The sequence below is a fragment of the Daucus carota genome, chromosome 4 (genome assembly GCF_001625215.2).
Source record: "Daucus carota subsp. sativus chromosome 4, DH1 v3.0, whole genome shotgun sequence".
NCBI lineage: Eukaryota > Viridiplantae > Streptophyta > Magnoliopsida > Apiales > Apiaceae > Daucus > Daucus carota.
The window spans coordinates 46,796,635-46,821,148 of NC_030384.2; the positions used below are offsets into that span (position 1 = coordinate 46,796,635).

The 24,514-nt window shown below is 33.1% G+C and overlaps 1 protein-coding gene across 5 annotated transcripts; it reads left to right on the plus strand.

Annotated features, from left to right (window-relative positions):
* The first annotated feature begins 6,654 nt into the window (after positions 1-6,654).
* On the plus strand, positions 6,655-24,380 carry LOC108218853 (probable serine/threonine-protein kinase SIS8). 5 transcript variants are annotated; one of them, XM_017391986.2, is made up of 18 exons: positions 6,657-7,073; positions 9,119-9,201; positions 10,327-10,699; positions 11,421-11,624; positions 12,635-12,811; positions 13,036-13,295; positions 13,409-13,525; positions 13,694-13,783; positions 14,288-14,383; positions 14,902-14,994; positions 19,053-19,170; positions 20,390-20,672; positions 21,753-21,876; positions 21,981-22,000; positions 22,375-22,531; positions 23,495-23,783; positions 23,877-23,949; positions 24,036-24,380. In XM_017391986.2, exons 3-18 carry the CDS (start codon positions 10,451-10,453, stop codon positions 24,116-24,118), a joined length of 2,433 nt encoding a protein of 810 aa, XP_017247475.1. In that variant the 5' UTR covers positions 6,657-7,073; positions 9,119-9,201; positions 10,327-10,450; the 3' UTR covers positions 24,119-24,380. The 5 variants fall into 5 exon arrangements, with proteins under 5 accessions (XP_017247477.1, XP_017247475.1, XP_017247474.1 ...); XM_017391985.2 differs by lacking the exon at positions 9,119-9,201; XM_017391987.2 differs by lacking the exon at positions 9,119-9,201 and having other exon boundaries at positions 14,908-14,994.
* The last annotated feature ends 134 nt before the right edge of the window (positions 24,381-24,514 follow it).

The following is a 24,514-nucleotide window of genomic DNA, read 5'->3' on the forward strand; positions in this document are numbered from 1 at the left end:
ACTCTAGGTCGGGGAGTAGATGCGGACGGGGACCACTTTATACACTTGTCGTTCGATGTCGTGTATTTTCATATTTTATATATTATGTTGAAATTTATATTATATACTTTTAGGATTAGTGTATTTAATTCCAAACTCATATCTGTTTCAAAATGTGTCGGTGTACTTCTCGTATACTTTTTATGTACATTTAATATAAATATTATAATAAATTTTAATTATATAATATTTTAACAATTTTTATGTATTACTTTATGAAATATAAATTAGATATTTATAACTGCATATAATAATATAAATTGTACATGTGTATATATATATCATAATATATTTTTATATCATGAAATCATTTTTATTTATTTAAAAATATATTTATATTGTGTACTTTCATGTATATAAAATGAGAACATATATCTTCCATTAAATTGGACAAATATTATCGTATTCGTATATCGAAAATTAAACACAGGATATTATTTTTTCATATGGTGTTTTGATATTATGTATCAATTTGTGAGATCCATATTATACTATTATTATGAACTGTTTGGCCCAACTCTTGCTATAATATGACAAACTATGTGGAAATAAATTTGAAAATCCACCTGACAAGAAAAAAAAAATTGAAAATCCTAGACAATAAATTGTTAGTGTCGAATTTTTAATTTATATAAATTAAAAGTTTGTGAGAAAAAATAAATTTTGAAAGAATTTCTTAATAGATATATGCATGAATAAAATAAACTTAAGATATACACGCATATTATACTCAGTCAAAATGGGATTGTTTTGGAAACTTTTCAAGATCCCCCCGTCACTGTTGAAATGAAAGTACGAGTAAACACAATCAATCAAGAAGTTATATTTTTCGAGCTATTTTATAATAAATGATCTTATTGGCGACTTTCCGATAATACTTCACGGCCAAAATAATCTCGACCACATTTAGTGCTTAATAATAGTAGGGGTTTTACCTGAATGGAACCGTGGAAGGTGGGAGGAAAAGTAACAAAATCAGCATTTTTTTAATTTATTTTGACGGAAAACAGAATCAGTATTACGTATATATTAGACTAGTGCATAACCAACCTGTTTTCAAGGGTTTATGCAACATAAAAAGTTAAAATACTGCAAATGCGTGAGTTGTAAATTGCACTTGTATGGCTGTCTACGGAGACAGATCTTTATAAGTTGTAGAATTATTCATTCCTGAATTTTATTTTATCTCTTCTCTTTTTACTACTATACATATCATATCAAATAGAAGATCGGAAAATGGAATTTTCAAAATTTTCATATATGATATAATATGATAAAAATATTAAAACTATGATAAATACTTCTTCCTTTGCTATCTGTTTTATTTAACTATTATAAAAGTGATCAATTTTTAAGATATACTCATGTGTGTCTATATATATGTCATATAATATATGTAACTGTAAAGTTATCACTTAGAGTACGTCTAATCTACTTATATATATAGTAGCCCAACAGGTTCGTGTCAAGCCTCCCTCCTGAGCAAATAAATTACCTAGCTCCGAACCTGAGCCTAACTCCGAACCTAACATCTTCTCATATATATAAAAAAAAGATGTTATTCATGAGGTTCGAACTCGGGATCTCTCCAATACAAATACATCACTCAAACCACTTGAGCTACACAAACAATTAGTTTATTACTCAAAAGCATTAATGAGGTATAATATATTTAAAATTTAAAATTTCAGTATTAATTTCGAATATAATTTTGAACATTGATAATATGATGATGGTCTCTATATCCTAACGAATTTGAATATAGAAATATCAGTTCAAATGTAGTTTTTGATCTATAATTTTTTTTTAAAATATACTCCCTTCGTCCTATTTTAGGTGACCTTATTTGACTTTCACGGAGATTAAGAAAAAAGTAGTAAAAAAGAGGAAATTTAGTTGGAAAGTGGGTAAAGTGGTGGAATATATCAAAATTTAATAATAGATTTGAGATAGTGATGGTAAGTAGTGAGTGTAATAGTGTTTATTTAATATAAAAGAGTATAAAATAGAGAAGTAGTGTGTGTAATAGTGATAAGTAGTGTTTAAAAATAGTAAGTATAGTAAGTTCATTATTTTAGAGATGTCTCAAAAAAGAATAAGGGTCATGTAAAATGGAATGGAGGGAATAGTACTTATTATTACTATTAATGCTATTAGCTTGCATATATTACATTTTTCATGTTTACATATTTTGTCAAAAAGTAAAACGTAATAGTTACGCTCGAAACAATATGATGACACACGGATATTATTTAAAACATAATACAAACTCAAGGTCCGTACAAGAACAATATAATGACATATGAATATTATTTAAAATACAGCAAAAACTAGAGCCCCGTGCTTCGCACGGGCTTTTATGCTAGTTTCTTTTAAAAATAGAAAAACTATTTCGATTATACAAAACAAGAAGGAAATATCTGAGGATACAGAGGATTTTAACATTTACATAGCAGAATTGCAGAAACACTAAATGCATAATAATCGGTGAACAGTTGAAGCAACCTGGACCCCTTCTTTGAGATACCAATTGGCGTCCATAAGCATAAGTGATTATTTACAACTTCATAAAGCTAATGTGACAGTCAACTATTTATCACATAAATGTTATAAAATAAACTTTTTTGCTGCTTTTTTTCCTATCTGTTTATTCAGGGACCACGACACATATACTGATTTATATGTTGATAACCTGCGTAGTAAACCTTTTCTGCTGCATTCTATTATTATTAGAGTAGTGCTAGGTGCACATAATTGTGTACAGAAAATTTGTACATAATGATGTGGCATGTGATGTGGTGGATTTTAATTGGGGTGGTTGATGTAAATGCAGGGGGCATCTAATTAAAATCTACCACATGTCATTATGTACATGTTTTTGTACACAATGACCCAAGCATTTTCCTTATTATTATCATTCAAGTTGGTAGATTGTCGGTGACTCGGGTATATGTGATAAAGGCTGGGGGTCATCCAATGGGCAGCCCATGTTATAGTTTACTCATCATCTGCTGTGAATTTGTGATTGCGGTTCTGATTCGATATTTGCTCAAATCAGATTAATATCTATATTACATGAGTTTAATCGGTTAGTATTGAATATTGATATCGCCATATCGGACTGTCATTTTTTGATATAACTTTATTTTAAATTATAATTAAATTATAAACAAATTTTAATGAGACTTTAGTAGACCAATGTGAATTGAGTGGGATCGGAGATGGGTCACGGATGGATGATCACAACTACGGATAATGTCATATAAGTCTAGTTTATTTTGATTCGTGTTTAATGATTTATATTTGCTCATTATGTGTGTGTATATATTATATTTACAAATCAAATGAAATATATATATAAAAAAGATAATTAAAATCATTTCAAGGTTTGATAAATCATCGTTTTTAAATTAAACGGATGTGGGTCATTAGTATGACATGAGTTCATGTTCATCCGTTATCTCTCAGTAATTACAGCCGATTCGGTTTACCTAATCTTTTCAAGAATTGACTGTGTGGATCAAATATCTATCATCATGCATGAACTCAATATCTGGACATGATCTGTTCCGATAATGAGAGACCCAATATGAAAAAGGTTAGAAATTTTATTAAAAATTTGTTAAAAATTTAATTATTAACGAGTTCGAGTTTGTATGTAGATAAATTAATAAAATTTGTGAATCAATTTGATAACAAAACTCAAAATCAAATTTAATTAAAAAAATAATTTCATTTGTTCATTAGAACTTTATTAAAAACACATCACCTAAAAATTGAGTGCACTGGCACGAATATTAAAACGTACAATACTCAAGAACTTGAAAATATTCCAAAATTATTTCATAATAATAAATAATGTGTTTTGAAAGTAAGATGTTTCATAATAATAAATGATGTTTTATAACTAGTAAGAGCAAGTCCAATGATGATGTTAAAATAGATGTAGCTATTTTCATAATTTGAAACCAAAAAGTGATTTTTGATGTTAAAATAGAATTTATGGTCCAATGTTAAATATAAAATAAAACTAAACGTATCCAAATAAAGCTATATTCTCATTATATAATCTCAAAGTACATAATTATATTTGTCACTATTACTTTATTAATGTATTTTATCACTTGCATGCTTATGTGGCAATTATAGCATCATCTATATTTGATTTTATATTTAGAACCAAATATAACATTTTGTTATTTTACATTCAAGTTTAACATCTCATTGGAATTGACTATTGAGTTTTGTGGCGCGCACAATATCTATTAGTAAAAAGTAATATACTGTATAAAAAAATTACACCTGAGTATTTAACGAATTACGCTATGTTAAATATCTCAGTTTGTAGCCAAACACTTGACAGCTTTATAGTTTATATTACTGTACTGTAGCTGTAAATACATTAGTACTCCCTCCGTCCCCTTTTACATGTCCACTTTGGAAAAAAAAATTGTCCCAAATTACTTGTCCACTTCTCTTTTCAAAGCAACTTTTTGTATGTTTTTCCAAAAAGTAACAACTTCTAATGTTTGACTAGCATATATATATACACAACTCTATCTAATTCATTACATTTATTAGGGATATGTATGAAAACAATATATCCAACTAACATTTTCTTAATATGCGTTTTTTTTTCAAAAGGGATAAGTAAAAGGGGACGGAGGGAGTATTAATTTTATGATGGATGCAATCTTTGTCTGTAAAAAGTGGCACCAGCTCCGCCTCCCACGACTTTAAGTTTCCTTTTCACTTTTCCTCGCCCGAGCATTAAATTAGAAGCAGCTAATAGAGCACCGGAGTAGTCAGAAATTTTGGGTAGTTTGGGTAAGTTTAAAAAAAATGATTTATTATTTGAAATAGAAAAATGAATCAAAAGTGAAAAGTAAATAAGTTAATAAAGTGTTTGAAAATAAGCAGAAGCTCGAAAAGAGAAGTTAGCATTCTCAGTTTTTTAAAAGTGCTTTCAGTTATTTACACAAATGAGTTAAGAAGGAATCAGATTCTCTTCTTTACTTTTTTTTTATGATTGTATCCAGATTTTTCGATGACATGATAGATATATAACTAGTTTTAATTAGATAATTAATATGAATAAAGGGAATTTCATTGCTAGTGTGAGTTGAATCACTCGTATGTTGTGATTTGGAAAAAAATTGGAAATATTCTTTGTGATGTATAACATTTTCCCTAAATTAATATATGCAAATAATAATAATATATCATTCTCGTTTGGTTGATAAAGAGAAGTTATAATAAATTCCGTAAAAAAAAAAGTTATAATAAATGGACGGTTAACATTTGTGTTTGATTAATACATATTCTTTAATTTCTAACTGGAAGTGCAAGTAATCAAGGTAAAATAGTAAATAACTTCCCATATTTTGTGAATATTCACATTTTCATAAAAATTAATTTTTTTTGTGAAACAAACAATTTTAATTTTACAAATTTTCTTAGAAATAAACTTTCTGGATATTATATCTTGAAAATTTGACATAGATTTAACAAGATTAAGGTTTCAATGAGAGTCGACCCCCTTTCTTTCCTTTCATCGGCCGTCTCCTCTTCCCCTCTGCTCATCTAAATAATCACAATCATATTAGGAGATCTATTTTCTCCTACCTATTGTTTTCTTTTTCATTTTTCCTTCAATAATCTTCACCTTTGGGTGAGAATCTTGCATTCATCTTTTGGGTGTTTTTATGTCTCTCCTTTTGGAGTGGTTTGTGTCTCTCCTTTCGGAGTGTGTCGCATGTTTTAGCATGTTCTGGTGTGTTTTGTTATGTTATGTTGGTCCTTTGAGGGTGATTCAATTGATGTCTTGGGAGATCCGGAAAGTCCGTATCAAAGCTGGAGCGGTGGGGATTATTACAAGAACTTACCTTTCACAACAAAATATTGTTCAGTCTTTGAAGTGCTCCATTTACGGCATGTTTATAGCTGGTATCCGGCAAGTAGATAGCTGGGATGAAGTTTCTTCAATCTCGATTTATACAATTGGGATTTCTGAACACTGGGCTATCAATGGTTCTTATGTGTTACGGTTAATTGTGATACTGCTGTTGTTTTCAGGATGTCGGTGCAATTTGGATTAATTTGGATGTCTTTGATTTCATTCTTAGATTCAAGAATTTTCATAATTCTACTTGTTAAACAGTCAGGAAACAAATTATTTTGTTTTTCCACCCGGTTGTATCGCCAGTTGGGGGTTGTCCCAACATGATTTTATTCTGATTAATGAAATCTCCTATATTTATTTGGCAAAAAAAATAGAACTTTCTGGATATTTACATGTAAACCAAACGACCTTCGAATTTAAATAATATCATAATAAGATCTCTTAATCTAAGCAATATCATGCATGTGTGACCGCACATACTCAGTTAATTTTTGACAATAATAATGATGATACAATCAAATAACTTTTTTTTTATATTTAGATGGATATCTGAAAATTAAAATTTTAGATTCTCATGAAAAGGCAAGAAAATTCAATCGAAGCTCTAACTAAAAATACTGTTAGGAAAAATTTGTACGAGCCGTGAATTAAAATACAAATATGAAAATAAAAATGAGATAAAAAGAAAAGGAAAATAGAAAGGGGAAAAACGCGTGAGCAAGGCAGCCCCTGATAAGCCTGCAGCCATCCAGCTGGGGTGTCGGAGGCAAAGCCCTGCGCTCCCTCCTCAACCACGTGACTCACCCCCCTTATTATACTGCTCTACTCTCTGCCTCTGTGTATCCTTGTATTTCAATACACGTACTTACCACTCTCCGTTTATTTTTGTATCTACATAAACCCACATATATTGAATCCAACGCCCGCCCATCTCTCTCTCTCTCTCTCCCTCTCCATCCCTCTCTCCCACGCATCATTACTTATAGTTTGCATCAATCTCACTGTCTCTCTCTCTCTCTCTCTCTCTCTCTCTCTCTCTCTCTCTCTCGGTATTCAATCTTCATCCGTATTTTTCGGACGAGTAGCCACACCCGATTCACCTCAATTTTCAACTCTTTCGGATCTACTTCTGGTAAGTTCATCTCACACATATATACTCCATCTCTCTGTATATCTACACATGTTTTGATCAGTTTATTGTATGTGATCTTTATATGTTATATATGTGCGTGTATGTATATATATCTCCATGTGTATATGTTGCTGACTGCTAAATCTTTGAATTTCAATAAATTTGTGTTGTTTACAAACTTGAATCCAATTTAGTAAGCAGATTTTGTTTTCGAGACTATTGGACTGGATTGAGTAAAATTGGACTAAGTTTTTTTAGGTTGGGTGCAATCAGTTTGTTAGTAGCGTCTGGGCGTCTCCTTGCTTGTAGTCTGTGGAGTAGTTTAGGTAATTACTATATAATTGGAATCTAGGTTTTGCCGGGGTTTCGGAAACAAATAACGCATACATTTATAAGACTGAATGCTCCTCTGTACCCAAACTAGTTTTTTTCCCTGCGTATGCCACATTGAAACTGATGTAGGGGTAGCTGGGTAGGCATGTGAATGTATCTCGCATATTGCTGTAATCTACTTGCTAATGATTGACAATTTAGTGATCAAGAGCTCAGAGCCAGATTCTTTTTGTTACTAATGTACCCACTGTTCATATTTATTTCATTAGATGACTATTTTTAGAATGAAGAGATTTACCGATACCCGCACTTGGAAACATATTAATGTGCAATTTTCACATGATCTGAAGTCGTCAAATGACATATGACATATCTATTCAAAGTGGTGAAGCAAATAGGACAATTTACAAATTTATGTCATGAACAGTAAGTATGAACAAGTTGAGATGAGTTAATAATCAAGTTGAGCTTCGGTGTTTCTAAACGAACGGCCCCCTCATTTAACTAAATGAGCTTAAACCTTTTGACCGACTCGACTCAGTAAATTACTCCCTCCGTTTCAAAATACATGTCCACTTTGGGAAAAAAAAATTGTTTCAAAATACTTGTCCACTTCAACTTTCAATATTAATTTATATTTCCTAAATCAACTCTTCTTTACATATTTCTAATTTATATTTTCAAAATCAACCATATACCACATATTATGTTCAATTAATGACTTAATACAACTCTTTTTTCTCATAATTCACTTTTCTTAAACTATGTGAGTTTTAGAAAGTGGACATGTAATTTGAAACGGAGGGTGTAACAAGTTGTGTTGAGTTTACTCGCGAGCTAATTAGGTCAAGTTCAAAGAAGATGAGCTTGAGTATACTCGCAAGGTCATCTATTTTAAATATTATTGAAAACAAAAATATAAATTAATTTTTATTTATAAATAATAAAATCAAGTTTTCTTAATAGTTTATTTGTAATCATAATGAGTTCGATTCGAGTCAAGCGGGGTTTTTGAGTTCGAGGTTAGTTTTACTCGGGTTTGGCATATACTCGGCCCAAACTGTGGTAGCCTAATAAATAGTTCAAGCTCAAAGCTCGAACCTCGATCCTAACTCGTTCAATTAAACGAGTCCAAACTTGTGTTCGATTGTTCGAGCTCAAGGCTAGCCGAGCTTTGTTGAACAATTTGAGCCCGAGCGGCTTAGCTCGAATTACAACTCTATTGTTAAGTGTCTAATTGCTATCTGCCAATGACACATGTACGAACCCGACTCTCAGAAATAGGCTTAATATGACAAGTGACAACATATCCAAATTCTCACGCACATATGCCTCCTCCACTCTGTACCTGCACTCATGCATAGCAAGGAATCGGAATGTAAATTTGTATCTAATCTATGTAATCATTCATAAATTGAATTTATTGCAATCATATAAAGTATAATCATATGCTATCAATTGGTCATTAGGAGAACTGAATTTGTTTTCTCTACTGTTAGGATTTTCTCTATTATATTTCATATTTTGGATATTTTTTGTAAAGAAGAAAGAAAGTAGAGATATACAAAATTTTAATTACATTGATTATTGTAAGCTGTATGTTCTCTTTCCTTCCCGATCTTTCATTTGTTGAAAGATAATTTTGGAGAGAAATTGAATCACAATTTACTCTAATTTTAATTACTCTTATTTTTACATCGAATCTGATGCAGGACCTTGATAATGTGTTTGGAGATTAGAACAAGAACTTGAACTGATGAATGCAGTATACATTTAGACCAGTTCAATAGCATAGGTGAGACAGTAAACCATATGATAGTCTATCTATGTTAAGATCTGTATGTAAGAATCTTATTCTTACGGGAATAAACCACACACACACACACACACACACACACACATATATATATATATATATATAGGGTAGCACTCCATAGCATACCCTCTTATATGGAGTTACGTAGCACACCATTATAAATATATACATAATATATAATCTATTATAATTTTTTATGAAATATAATTGCAAATTTTGATTATTAAACCGAAAACGAAGTTATACAATTTTTTTATTCCAAAGATCATCTAAAATTATGCAATATCTGAACATGATTCTATAACAGAATAATAATCATCCAGAATTATTCTGTTGTAGAATCAGTTTCGAAAATATACTTTTTTTAATCAAATTTTAAGTGTTAAATTACTTAAAATAGATTTATTTTATAGTATTTTATATTAGAATCACGTTTTATATGTATTCTATAACAGAATTTATAATAAAATTGATGATTTATAGTGGCGCACTATGTAACTCCATATAAGGAGTCCCTCTCTTGAATGTTGGCCTATATATATATATATATATATATATATATATATATATATATGTGCCGGCTAAAGGTGTATGATTGGCAGAAAACTTTCTAAAAGATGAGGTCTCTGTCTCAGTAGCTCACCTTATACATATGTTAATTCGTTGTGATTGTTTACTTCCAACTACAAACTTGTAGCTGTACTATGTGCAATATAATTTAAATAACCAAACGACTAACGCGGTGAACGAGCTGTTCTTATTCTAATTTTTTTATCCAGATACTGAGCCAAGTCTGTGGGTTATTTAGTCTATCTTTGTTGTTTACATATGATTCAACACTTAGTACTTGTAGGTTGAAAACTGGCCTTTTCTTGTCCAAGTGGAAAATGACTATTTTAATGTTGACCATCTATGTTTTTGCATTTTCCGCCAATTCAAACTTCAGCCTAGTTCTGTTTTACTTCCTTTAATCATTACAAGTCAAACTGTTAGTCATTGTCCCTAATTTTGGATAATTTCTCTCATCTATTAGTATTTGAACTATGTCGTTTGCAGAGGACCATGCTTTTGAAATTTGAAATTTGACATATTTTTTTTCTTCAGGTACCTGCCTCCGTCCCTATGGAATTACGGAATTTAGTTATAGGTTAATTCCTTAAAACTGGAAATGGATTATATGTGTAGTAGGTAGGAGGAAGAAAATGTTAACATCGAAAAGCACGTGGAAATGGAAGACTCAAGAGATGAAGCAGGGCCCTCAGAGCAGAGTCATTCTAGTACTAATTGCTGGCCTGCAGATTTCATTGAAAAATTTGGCTCAGCTTCTTTGAACTCTAGAAACAATAGTTCGAGTGACAAACAATTAATAAGTGAGAATGTATATGACAATTATTCATCTCAGACAGCATCACAAATTCTCTGGAGTACTGGAATGCTTTCAGGACCTATTCCAGATGGTTTCTACTCTGTCATTCATGTGAGAACTGTGACAAAGCTTCTCTTATATATTTGTCTGTTTGTCTATATGTGCTATTGTTGTTATTGTAGTGTTGTCACATGATGTAAGGTCTGAAGCATGTAAATTGAATCATTCGACCTTGAGACTATTCTTCAAGGTCTTTTCCAGTTTTCAGTCCTTGGAGTTCACAATTAAATATTAGGACTTGCATATTGTTATTCTTGTATCTATGTTATGTACCTCATCACTTTGGGACGATATAGATTCTTAAATTAAGTGCTTTTGATGAAACTGGAAAATTTTTCTCTGGCGATCATGTTCTTATTACCTGCATTATTTATTGTCCCAACACCACAATCCCTACAGGAGCATAAACGTAGATTTCATATGGAATTCAAAATTTTGCACTTTAGAAATGTTTGGATAAACAAAAGAATTTAAATTTGATTTTATTCCGAGGCATTTAATTGCACGCACAAATTTGAAACATGAAATTACAACTCAGTTTGTATCATTTTAAATCCATCATTTATATTGAACTTTATGTTTCTAAAACTGTGAACTTTTCTCATGATGAATGTGTAACTGGGCATTGACCTGCAGAAGTATTTTTTGTAGTTAGTACCAAAGATTTTGTCAGTCAGCTGGAATATATGCCTTCGTTGTATATTTTATTACAACTGCCCAAGAAATAATAATTATTGTTTTGCTTTATAATTAATAGCATACTTTTGTCCAGGAGAAGAAGCTTAAAGATCTTTTTGACTATGTTCCTCCTTTGGATGAGCTCTCAGCTTTAGAGCATGAGGGCTTATGGTGTGATATCATTTTTGTAGATTCAGAGAAAGATAAGAAGCTATCTAAGCTAAAGCAATTGATTGTGACATTGGTTAAAGGTTTAAGCTCAAATTCTCCGGCGATGATAAAAAAGATTGCAGGACTGGTAAGCATTTTTTTTGTAGATTTATCTGAACATTCTATTATCCTATAGTTTCAGAAAAACAAGTCAAACTTGGTAAGCTTTGGTCTTTAATTCATTGCTGCTTATCATTTACGTTCCTATTGAAAAAACTTGTTCATGAGTTTTATAGAAAGTTAATAACTACGAACATGGGTTCCTTAGATATCTTTGAAGTTTATGAAGTGGTAAAAAGGGTAAATAGATATTTTTGAACACAGTGACCATTTTTACCTTGTTAGTCTGCATTGGACCACCATGGATATGTTGAAGTGCTTAAAACTCCTTTGAACTCTAAAAACAGTGTTCTGAAATGAATTTTATGGCATCCTTTTTTATCTTGTTTGTCCAAAATTCTGGCTTTTGATTTTGTGCTACAGCAGTAAGACAAAAACTTAAAACCAAATTAATACACTCCCAACTTTAAGTTTGTTTTTTCAGCCCTTCATATTCTTTAATTCGTCATTGGTTTAACTAGATTTTGGTGCAGACATTCAAAATTTATTTCCCATCGTCTGTAGAATTGGAGCAAACAAGGATATAAGCCTACCGATGCAACGGTTTTTAGTAGTTCATAATATGTTTATCCTACCCATTACACTCCTCTTTATTCCTGATATATAGTACTGGTTTGAATTTTGTTGTGTAATGATGAAGTTTGGGTAAAACTTGGAGCACCGTCTGATTCTAGTAGGTTCTATATATGTCTGTCAAATTTTAATAGTATGTTCTATATCCCGTCAAATAGTAATGAGTGGAAATATTGTTGCATGAATCAGTGGGGGAACGAGATTGAAAACTTTATATTTGGTCTGTGAACCTTTGGATTATCCTCATTTTCTTGAACGACCGATAGGAAGGTGTGCTACATTATAAATCACCTTCCATCTGTTTATTGTGAATTTGGTAGTTGTTTTGCTTCTGAAATAAGATCTACACTGCTATGCCTTTTAGTAATGTGGGTGTCTTTTCTTTATACATGACTCCTTCTGTAGGTGTCTGATGTACATAAACGACCAACAGGAAAAGCTGCATGCGAGGAGATATCTCACGCGTGCTCCAGTCGAGGGGTTCAGATGCTAGGACAAATAAAGAATGGTTCATGCCGATCTCGAGCAATCTTATTCAAAGTTCTTGCAGATGCTGTGGGTCTTGAAAGTAGGTTGATTGTGGTAAGGGTCGTATTTCTATTTACTGTTTATTCGATTAGGAACCTCCCATTTAAAGCAATATTACTACATCCTCCCCCCTCCATACAACATGATGATTTACATTTTATATTCTACAACTTCTCAGTTCTGTCAATAATTTGCACTAGATTTGTCAGTTAGCGAGTTGAATAGAAACCGGACTTGATTTTTATTAAACCCATATTCTTTCTTAATATCATATACAGGGCTTTCCTAACCAAGGAGCACCTGAGTGTGTGGACTCGTATAAGCACATGTCTGTAATAGTTGTCCAGAATTCCGTAGAATTTCTGGTAGATCTTATGCGTTTTCCTGGCCAATTGATACCTCAATCTACCAAGGCAATGTTTATGACTCATGTATCTGCAACTGGGGAAAGTGATTCTGCTGAAAATGATTCATGTGATTCACCACTTGAACCAAATAGTCCTCTATATGGGGTTTCAGACATACTTGATCCAGACAGGTTAGTAGCAGCTTATAGTAGTTTTTCCGTAGGAGTCCATAATAATCTAAAACCTGGGATATATCTTGTGGCGTAACCTGATTACTTTGTGATATGTTTCATTTATTCTGAAGTGCTGATAAAGATAACAGACAACAATACCAACGCAGACTAGAAGCATCTTTAAATGTTCCAGGGCCTTCTTTACGGAGTATGATGTTGCGATCCACCTCTATTGACAGAAACTTGAGGTGATGTAGTGCTCATATTGTATCTGCAATCCCTACTTTGGACCTGGAAATTGAGTCAAAATTTCTGTCAACTATTATTGCCATGTTATTTTTACTGAGGATTTTAAACTTAATGGGTCATTTATAACCATTGCATGAATCTTACGGGATTTTCTCAAACATTTTCAGTTTATCGCAGAGTGAACCTAATATTGCAACCACATTTTGGCGAAGAAGCCGTAAAAAGGTCATTGCTGAAACGAGGACCGCGAGTTCAAGGTTTATTTCAATACTCCAGCAACATAAATTACTCTTGTCATCACCTGTATCAAGAACATGATATTGTAGCATCCAACTTGGCAAAGATTCATGACTAAGTGTTTAACTCTACTGAGAAAATAATAGTTATAATATTTCACCTTTGAATTTTGTTCCTAATATTCCATTCCGTTCCTTCTGAATATTATTGTATCGAACAAAACTGATGTTTTATCTTGACCTAAGCAGTAGGACGTCTCGAATTTCTTCTGAGGACCATTGTGATCACCTTTTTTTTTTTTTTCCCACACTGATAATTAAAATATGGTAAACGCTAATCTTAAATGAAAGTTTCCTCATGCACTAAAGAATGAAGACTGAGGGTGGTTGGCTGCAAATTGATGTACTGTATATTTTATTTTTTGTGTGTGAAAAATCATGATAGTACTTTGGTCTAATAGATACAATAATATGGTTTGAGGTTGAACATTTACTATCTTTACTTTATCAACTTCTACTTTTCAGTCCGGAGCATCCTTCATTCCGGGCACGTGGCCGCTCCATGCTTAGTGGTGACCCAAAATCATTCAGAGAGTATTCTGACGACATTGCTACATCTAGGTGCTTCTTGCAAAAAATTTCCGGTCGTTTCCCCCATTTGCTTAAATGTTAATTTTAAGTTTTTAATTGCATGTATATAGATTGATGGCTAAAAATTGCTTCAATATTACTTGAGGTTATTTATATTTCAACTTTTATGTTATAATCACTATATGTGTGCTTTTATCTATGAATGACTCGCGTCGATATCGAACATATCGTGATTTCGTTTCTCTACCTATATAAGTATATACTCTAATCAATAATGCAAAGATATGGATGAGAACTAATCCATATACAATTCTGATAAAATTACAGAATTCTGATTTAAAAAAAAAGCATAAATAATTATCATTAAATAGTTATTAATATTTATTTTAGTAACTTTTAGAAAACCGAAATCTGGTATAATATGACATACCATTGAAACTGTGTACATATAATAAAGAGTACTAGATGTCTTTTCATCGTGTGCTTGAAATTTTAAGTACTTTCTCAAAGCTGTAACAATTAAGGTGCTGATTACCGTTGTAATGTAGCTACAGGTCAGAAGGAACTTCAACACCAGGAACCCGTAGACTAAGAAGAAGAAGCATTAGTATTACTCCAGAGATCGGTGATGACATCGTAAGGTTGATATTCACTCTATGTCTTTATCATTCCTATGAAAACCTTTTGCTATCTTTTGAGTGTTGATGACTAGTTGATATTTGAGTTGCTTTTTTAAAAAAATTAACAAATATAGAAACTGATATTCTGTTAGTTGAGAGATATCATTGTTACATGTGTAGCAAGACTTAAATTCTTTCTATCCTCTTTGGATTAGATGGTATCTGAGCTCTTGTCATCCTTATATATATTAAATTTAATAATTTGTAAATTCTGAAGCTATGAACTTTACTATATATTATGAACTTGAATACTATGTTATATTGTTTTTTGGTGAATTTAAGAGAATTACTCAATAAAATATTCTAAAAAATTGAAAAAGAACTCAATTGAAAACTCTGTAAACCAAACCCCAGTTACCAACATACCCAACACGTCCCCACTTGAAGAAAGTTTTCGGATTTTATGATAAATGTCAACTTTACCTCTACTTCTAGCCTCTAGGAGTAACAAGAACTACTTTTGTGAGGACTTAAACCTCAGCACAAGAGACAATAAAACAAAATACTGGTCTGCAAACTGCAAATTATGAATTAGAAAAATCAGAATAATAGTATTATAGCATAATAAGAAGAATTAACTTGCTGACAATGCACTCACTCCTAACTACGAGGTTAATCCAACCCACCCTATACCCCCATCTCTTTACCCTAAAAGAAATGACTATTCTGTAGACGTCTTCACGAACTCCTTTAGATTTCATCCTCACAGATGTCTGATGTGGTCATGCCCTCCAGCAGTCTCAGCTGGTCATGTTGACCAACAGTTTTAGCTGCTCATCCCATGTCTTCTTGGGATTTCTTTCATCCTCGTCCTTAGCCACTTGTTTGAAACAATCTTCATCTTTCTCACAGTGTTTGTTGTTGTTCACCCAAGAATGTGGCCAAACAACTACAACTTTTCCTCTCTCAAAATCCCTAATAGGCAGGACTAAACTTTGTCTGAAAGACCTCATAGGTGTTCTTATTTCCATCCAACATGTACAACTACAGAACTTCTATGCCCTTATTTTCTCAATTTCTAAATTCCACTCTTGGGCTTTCTTCATCGTGCAACATCCGTACACACTGTAGCAGGTTTGACCATACTGTGTAGCACTTACCTTTTGATTGTAACAAGAATTTGCTTTTCATCATCCAATACTTTCCCGGCTCTACTTTATATACTGACCCCCTCCTTCCCAAGACTGTGATACATTTAGTGACATCTTTATAGATCTCATATACTCGATATATCTTGTGAGGTACTCTTTGACTCCAGTGCAGTGACTTTGACCTACTTTTTTTTGCACCCTAGTGAAGTTGCACAAAAGGATTCAGTCTTAGAGTGGCCAATGCACGATGCTTGTGCTCCTATGCTGCAATAAACTATTCTAACTTAGTGAAAAGAAGAATTGGACTCACCGCTGATCTCGGTATAATACGACAGCTACTTGGAATCTTGGTTCTTCACTCTTGTAAAGCTTGTTGTATCTCCAAATGTCCATTGTACAACTTAATAGACAAGAGTGAGTTCCGTCTTTCCGGATAGAGTAATAATCCTCTCTCTGTATTTTCTCTCCTCAGTGACATAATAATATGCATTAATAAAATGCTATCCTGAACATTTGATAGAACTCCTGTAGATTATAAGTGGTTCCACATTTGGGCATACTCGTAGCTAATCTGAAGATTATAACAGAGATGGTTCCATACGATGAGCTTGTTTGGAAGCCCTCTTTTGTATAAGTAGTAGGATGTATTAAATGCAATTTGCTAAATGATTTTAAAACATGTGTAGTTCTCCGTATGAACATAATATATAATGTGAAACTATGCATACATTGTTTGTACTTTTGGCATGAGTTTTATTTCAAATGTATGTTGTAAATTAAAATTAGGGACTTTGCGGCACTATAGCCACTGGACATAATGTGTATTTTAAGATATATTAAATATGCGAAAATACAACTCTAAGAATAGAAGTTACTGTTGACCAATGCTGTTTTTATCCATAAGCAGAAACTATGACGTTAACAATCAAGTCTATGGCCAGGGGTGATGAATGTGGCGAGGTACTTGGCAATTGAAGATAGTATAAACTATAAAAGATAGACTTATTACCAAAATAGCCCTTCTCATAGCAGAAAACAAAAAGTATTGCAACTTAGAAGTCTTGTAAATTAACTGAAAGCCATGGGACATAATTGTAATATGAAAATATTTTTGGTTTTTTCATGAAATGGAATTGGGAATAGAAATAAAACCCTTGGGCAAGAATGATAAAGATGGACCATCTATTCTAAATCATCTTTTCAAATAGCAAAGACGCATCTTGATTCTTGGAAATCTAGGCTTCAATTTTTCTTAACTTCATAGCCCTTTGATGATACGTGCATCCATAAAAAATTGATGAATTTATGCTGCTCTTGATTTGACAAATTCTGCTCATATCTTATGAAGTAAGTATCACACTGTTTTTCCTAACCTCTGTTTTGGAAAGATATATTTGTGAAATCAAAGTTGCTGTGTGATTGCTCTTCAGCCTAAAAAGTTATTTATCTCTGAAAGCTTTTGATTTTAGCACCTGTTGAAGACTTTAAGTACAGAAGCTCTTCTGTTTGGGCAAAAAAATTGCGTGGGTATCGAGAGTATTAGTAATTTCTAGGAATAGTCATCTGTGGCAGGTTTACTGTGCTCTTTTCATGTTACACTTAGATTTTTTTTTTTTGTGGAGGAAACAAATTAAATCTAGTTTTGAGCTTGCTTAGGTAGGCTATGAATAAAGTGGTGGTTGTATTTGGCAGTAATTTCCACTAGCTATTGCTGCATTTGCAAATCTGAACTGACGGATCTTGACAACTTTAGGCATCATTTAAGTGCTGCGCCTGTCTAGGAGAACTGATCTTTCTAATTTCTGTCTATATGGGGTGATATATATCCAATGTTACCTTTAGTAAAAATACTCAATAATTAATAATCCTTTTTCATTATCTTTTCGGGGAGAGTATGTTTTTTAAATATCGACACTTAATTTGAATAATATAAAGTCAAGTACTGAGTTCTAAATTATTGAATTAGTGCTCCTTGTAGTTAATGACTTGCATAGTGTTTTATCTTCATGTATTGCGTAGTAAGATTTACCAGGAATATGGTTGTTCCTATCAACTAAATTACAAATATTGAAAATGTATGTTGTGTGTTTTTGCACACACACACGCGCAGATGAGGAAAAAATTAATTAGATCTCTTCTCATACCATCCGATGGCACTGGAAGCACTCACTGTAGTTCAATAATCTGTGTACCATATCTGCATTATGTTCACATACAACATTCTGTACTTGCTAGATTTGCAACTAATAGCGTTTTTAGGATAGCTATATCTGAGTCACATGGATTTATAATCTGCATCTCAGTAGGTAGACCAAATAATACAATGCAAGCAAAAGTAGAAGCTAATTTTAGATCTAGATTGTGGTATTCTTTTTGCAGAGTGGTAATAAACTGTAAATCTAATTAATAACTTAAATAGTAATAGGATTTTATTGATTATATATAATATTGCTATGGTGTTCTTGTTTCTAGTTCTGAAAGTAAAATTGAAGCACTTACCTTAGCGATCACCAAGAAATGAAGTTTCCTTCTCAAAGATTAGCCTGATCTTATTTTTGGTTCAATTTCTGGAGAGCAACAAGTTGAACATACTATTTCCCATGCAAAGATTAGAAGTGTGCTTGAACGTGTTGCAATACTTTGAATTTTACAAGACAATGGAAATCTCCTTGACTGACCTTCTAATTTTTATTTGTTAAGAAATGCTAGCAAAAGCATTTAAGTATATTCAGTAATGTTCATTTCAATTCATATACACAAGCTGGGTATAAAAAATAAAAATAGCTGGGAGTAAACTTTAAAATAAATAAATTTGTATAATAATGATAGTGGTGCCTCTTTTCTCTCTTAATTTTAGTTTGGTTTCCTAGATTTTCATATTCTTCTTGCAAAGGTTGGTTCATACATATAATCTGATGGGTTTTGTAGGGCTGTAAGAGCAATGAATGAAACACTGAAACAGGACCGCCTTTTGCGTCAGCAAGGGAATGTCTCAAGTCCTCATTCGTCAGCTGGCAAAAATAGTGGCGACGATCTTCAAAAAAGTGTATGTGTGTCTGCTCTTTTGATCTAGCAGTTACTAATTATTCTAATACTTGGTTGTGCATTTATAAATTGCATTGTTTGAGATACACTTTTGATCATGAAAATGTTGCTCTGACAGTTGTATTGATTTTTAGCTCCGATGGATGTGTTTCTCTTTCTGTTTGCAGTGTAGGGTATACCTTTCCTAAAGTACATTTTCTTACAATTTAAACCAGTAAAGTACACCTGGAAAGTGATTTTAAGTGTAATGTGGTATTGGGGTGTAAGCAGGTTACTCTTTTGTGACCGGAGCCTTGCAATGATTATGGTTTAATGCTTAATATAATTGTAAAGAAAATCAGTGGCTCACTGTTGGCTAATTTAGTGTCATAACTCATAAAAAGGTTTTAATTTCCTCGCGGTATAGTATAGATTACAGTTATTGTGGTTCTTTTCTTAAGTTCCATCTTTTAATAGAGGTTAATTTTCCTACTGAAAACGTGCACCTTAATTGGCCTTCTAGGCTCAGACTGACTTAAGCACCATATACTGAGGCCCATGTGCTTCCCCTATTCACCTCTTCATAGGTTTTCTTTTACTTGTGCCGTTGGGCGTTATGACAAGTAGATGGGTCACAGGTGTAAGAACAAAATCGGGGTACATAAACCGTTTTTGTAATGAAATAGCACAAATCATGGTCAAATATGCCTCCTGGCGCTTCTATAGTATCTATTTTGTCCTACAGTAGAATGCTAGAATATGATACATGGTTAGGATTTTATGTGTTTCTTAACTCTACAGCTTGGTGACACAATGGCTTGTGCTTTCCCAAGTTGTTAAGTGTCCCCTGGAATGTAGACACCTTAGAGAAAATAAGCTGGAAAAGTATATGCTATATAGAGAATGACACAGCCAAACAGAAGGGATTTGAGAGGGGAGCTAGATCTAACCCTGTTTATACTGAAAGGACAAAATCATAAGATAAATGACAACAGAAACTTATTTTCTAATTATTCTGATATAGGTGCGTTCTTTTAACGTGGTTTACTAAGCAAGGTAAGCATGTTTGCACATTTTCCTAAACTTTACAGATGTGAAGAGTTGAGTTGTTACTCTCACTAATTTGAGGAAGTTCTGATTGTTTTCTGTTCACTGAATATCAAACTGTAGCATTTACTTATGGTGGAGATTATATTTTCCACCTTATTGTCTATATTAATTTTCATGATTCGTTTCTTCAGGTAACTGATTTTCACCCTGATGGTAGAGATGAACTATCCGCCAAAAATTCGTCTGTGCATGCTTTTCCTAAGGAATATTTCAGTTCGCAGAAGGCAATGTCATTACCTTCATCTCCTCATGAATATAGTAGCCAGGCTTCTGCCAGAAGGGAAAATGATGAAATGGTTTCTACGTGGAACAAAATTCTGGAATCACATATGTTCCAAAATAAGCTTCTGTTACCTTTTTCTGAATGGAATATTGACTTCTCAGAAATAACTGTTGGATCACGAGTTGGGATTGGTGAGAGTTCTTGTATCTCCGCCCTACTGTCTTATTCCTTGTATGATTGCTATATTACTTGTACGTGTTGTCAGCCTTGAAATGTTGGTTTTTTCAAGTTTTTAGTAATTAATATCAACTGCTTGTGTGATGCTTTGTACACATATGACTGTGACACAGGTATGAGAAGGTGTTCTAGTTCTATATTCACATTAAACAACTTCCGTAATAGTTTATATACTTGTCAGTTTACGGGAATACTTAACTATCCAAAATGGCTTTTGTGTTCCAACACAAGCTCATTTATGAGAATTCAAAACTGATATATGATTATACCTTGCACGGTTCGCTAGGTAGACTGTTGTGACAACCTAATCTTATAGCACTAATTCAGGAGATTAGATGATTCAAACAGTCAACTAGCTCTAGATGCTGAAGGACAGGCATATATGCGGAAGGGCCACATGGTCTTAGATGTTCAATACCGACACTTTTGAGACATTTTACCTGCCAAATATCCCTCTCATAAAATATACATGTGACTTTTCCACTTCATAGGCCGTAACCATCTTCTACTTCTTTAACTCTACAAAGTTGAGAGTAGCATTGGCCAAATAAGTCCTCCATTTCTTTACTGCGCTACATTCCTGTTTACAATCTTTTTTCTTAAGCTGACTATTGTAATGAATTCCAATTCTTTGATTAAAGTGTTATAGCCTCATTAAACCTGTAACTAAACAAACCTGCACTGAATAAACTGTTTTGAGGAATTTTCTTATAGATGTTACATTGCAATGTGATTTGAGGGTTAAGAAGGGAGTTGGTCTATTGTGAATGGCCACCATTCTTTGATCCTTTTTTGGCGTTCTACTGAGAGGATAATATATGTACTGAAACGGTCTTGATTGTTTGGTGTATACTGCTTTCATCTTTTATTGGAATTTTGGGTGAGAGAACAAATGTAGAGCACACAGCAGTATTTACGATTAAAAGTGTATATAGACTCTTAAGTGCATGATTGTGTGTATATATGTTTTAACTTTTAACTACATGATTTGATTCTTCTTAGGGTTATTTATCTCTTAAACTGGTAATTAACAGGTTTTTTTGGAGAGGTCTTTCGTGGCACCTGGAATGGAACAGATGTTGCAATTAAAGTGTTTCTAGAGCAAGATCTTACTGCTGAAAACATGGAAGATTTTTGTAATGAAGTAACAATTCTGGGGTATTTTACTTTGTATAAATATGACCGTAGTTTTTTCTTCTGGTTATAATATGTGTTCTTACTGACTATATTCCTTGTGATTTTCTTTTCCTCTCTTCTTCCAGCCGACTTCGACATCCAAACGGTACTTATTTCCCTTTCTTTTTCCCTAATGTACTTTTCTATGCTTGGATATTGATTCCATATATGCTCAGGGACTCTAAATAAAACAGCTTAGGATTTTGCAAACAAATAATTATTCATCTGAGGTTTCAAGAATAACCTACTGGCAAAGGCCCCCCCCCCCCCCCCCCCCCCCCCCCCCAATCCCCTCCCCTATTGAATCTGCCAAAAAATAGAATTAGAAATAATATAATCATCATTTTTATTCAACCATTCCAATATAGATAGAACCAATCTGTAACAGGGGAGGTATATTGTGAACTTTGGATTTGACTACAAAAATTATAATAAAAACAATAGCTACTCATCTCTAACTATGCTACCATTACTTTTTAGTTATATTGTTTCTTGGAGCATGCATGAAGCCTCCACACTTATCTATGGTTACGGAATACATGGAGATGGGATCGTTGTATTACTTGATCCATTTGAGTGGTCAGAAGAAGATACTTAGCTGGAGGAGAAGGCTTAAAATGTTGCGTGATATATGCAGGTTAGCATCGCTAGCATTTATGTTAGTCATGATATCTACTGATATTTTATTTTTATAAAATATATTATTTTTAATGAAACTATTTCTAAATAAGATCAAGTTACTCAGAATTCTTACTTAAATCACAAGACTATGCCAATATCTCATGCTCATCACCTAGCAAGTTAGTTGTAGTCAAGTATAAAGCAACTTGCAATGTTTTGTGATGTAGACAAAGTAAAGCTAGATTAAAAATGAGAAGTTTAGTTTAGTCATCTCTATTAATTTGGAAAGAAAACAATTCAATTTTTACTTGTAATGGTCCCCATATTGCAAATCGTGTATGGTTTTTGATTGTGAACTTCAACCAACTGTTGGGTGCCCTGGAATGTAAATTCAGCATTTAACTGAGACACTGAGATAATACACAACTTAGTATTTGCTCAGAACATAGCAGTGGCGAATGTTTAATCTGTTGTATCTAATTTTCATCTGTGTTCTATAGCAAATATCTGCTTTGACATCAAATGATATCCTTCGTGGTCAGGTGCTTTATCTCATTGCTGAAAACAAAGAAAGAATCTTAATATTAAGCTCCATAGACTGCCACTCTTAATGTTGTTAATATTTTTATAGTAAACTTGGTACATTAAGCTGGTTTAATTTGATTTTATAGTTCATTGCCAACTTTGTTTGGGTGGCATTTTTGTGCAGTGTGCATTGTGCAACATTTTTTACCATATGTGAAATTTTACCTAGCACATTATCTGACCACACCAAGCTCCGAAGGGATTGTGAGTACATATAAGCCATTTACTTCTAATGTTTTAATCTTAAATACTTGCCAAGTTTTATGTTTTGACATCCTCTTTTCACATGGACCGTGTTGCTTATCATTATACTCGCATACTCTAGTATCAAAAAGTCATAAATATTATCGGTGTTAAACATAAACTTACTATTGCTTGATCTTTTACAATCAAGAGGGCTGATGTGCATACATCGGATGAACATTGTCCATCGTGATATAAAGAGTGCAAATTGCCTGGTGAATAAGCATTTGACAGTTAAGATCTGTGATTTTGGGCTTTCACAAATGATGGTAGATGGACCCATCAATGACTCCTCTTCAGCAGGCACTCCAGAGTGGATGGCCCCAGAACTTTTCCGAAATGAACCCTTCAATGAGAAGTGTGATATTTTTAGCCTGGGGGTGATAATGTGGGAGTTGTCCACACTAAGCAGGCCCTGGCATGGGACACCACCAGAGAGAGTAAGTTATCCTACAAATCTCCTATTTGATGTAATTTCATCTCTATACTATCTTACAGAAGTGAATCAGATTTTGACCTTTTTTCGCATGCAGGTTGTTTATACTGTTGGACATGAGGGCTCACGACTAGAAATACCCAAAGGTCCACTTAGCGGGATAATTGCAGGTCTTCCACATTATTTTCCAATGCCATGTTTTATTTGAATATTGTCGCGGCTTTTTAGAGTAACCAACTCCATCCAATTTATGCAGATTGTTGGGCGGAACCACATAAAAGACCGAGCTGTGGGGATATTTACAAGCGTTTGCTTACTTGTGAGTGCCCGGACAGCTAAATGCTAGTCAGAATGTTTGTTGTATTGAAAACTAGTAGAGGTGTCGTTATACTGGTTTGTCAGCTGCTTGAAATGGCGGAATCAATGACCCCTTGTGCAATCTAAAAGTAAAATCCAGCTGTCGGATTGTTTACTTGTGCACTTTTTGTATTTAACAAAGATTTGAATGCTTCTATTTTGGACGAATCCGTTTTTTTTTTATGAATGTGACTGAGAGTTGAACATAAGTTTTCCGCAACAAGCATCTTGTTATTTTATTTTACTCCTGCTTATTTTATACCAGAAGGAATGGGGTACCCTGATTACCGACAGAGCACAACCGTCCATAACAAGATAGTATGTAAGATCATACTGTGATGAACATATCAGTTTCTTCTCTAGTAAAGTTCCTTGTGT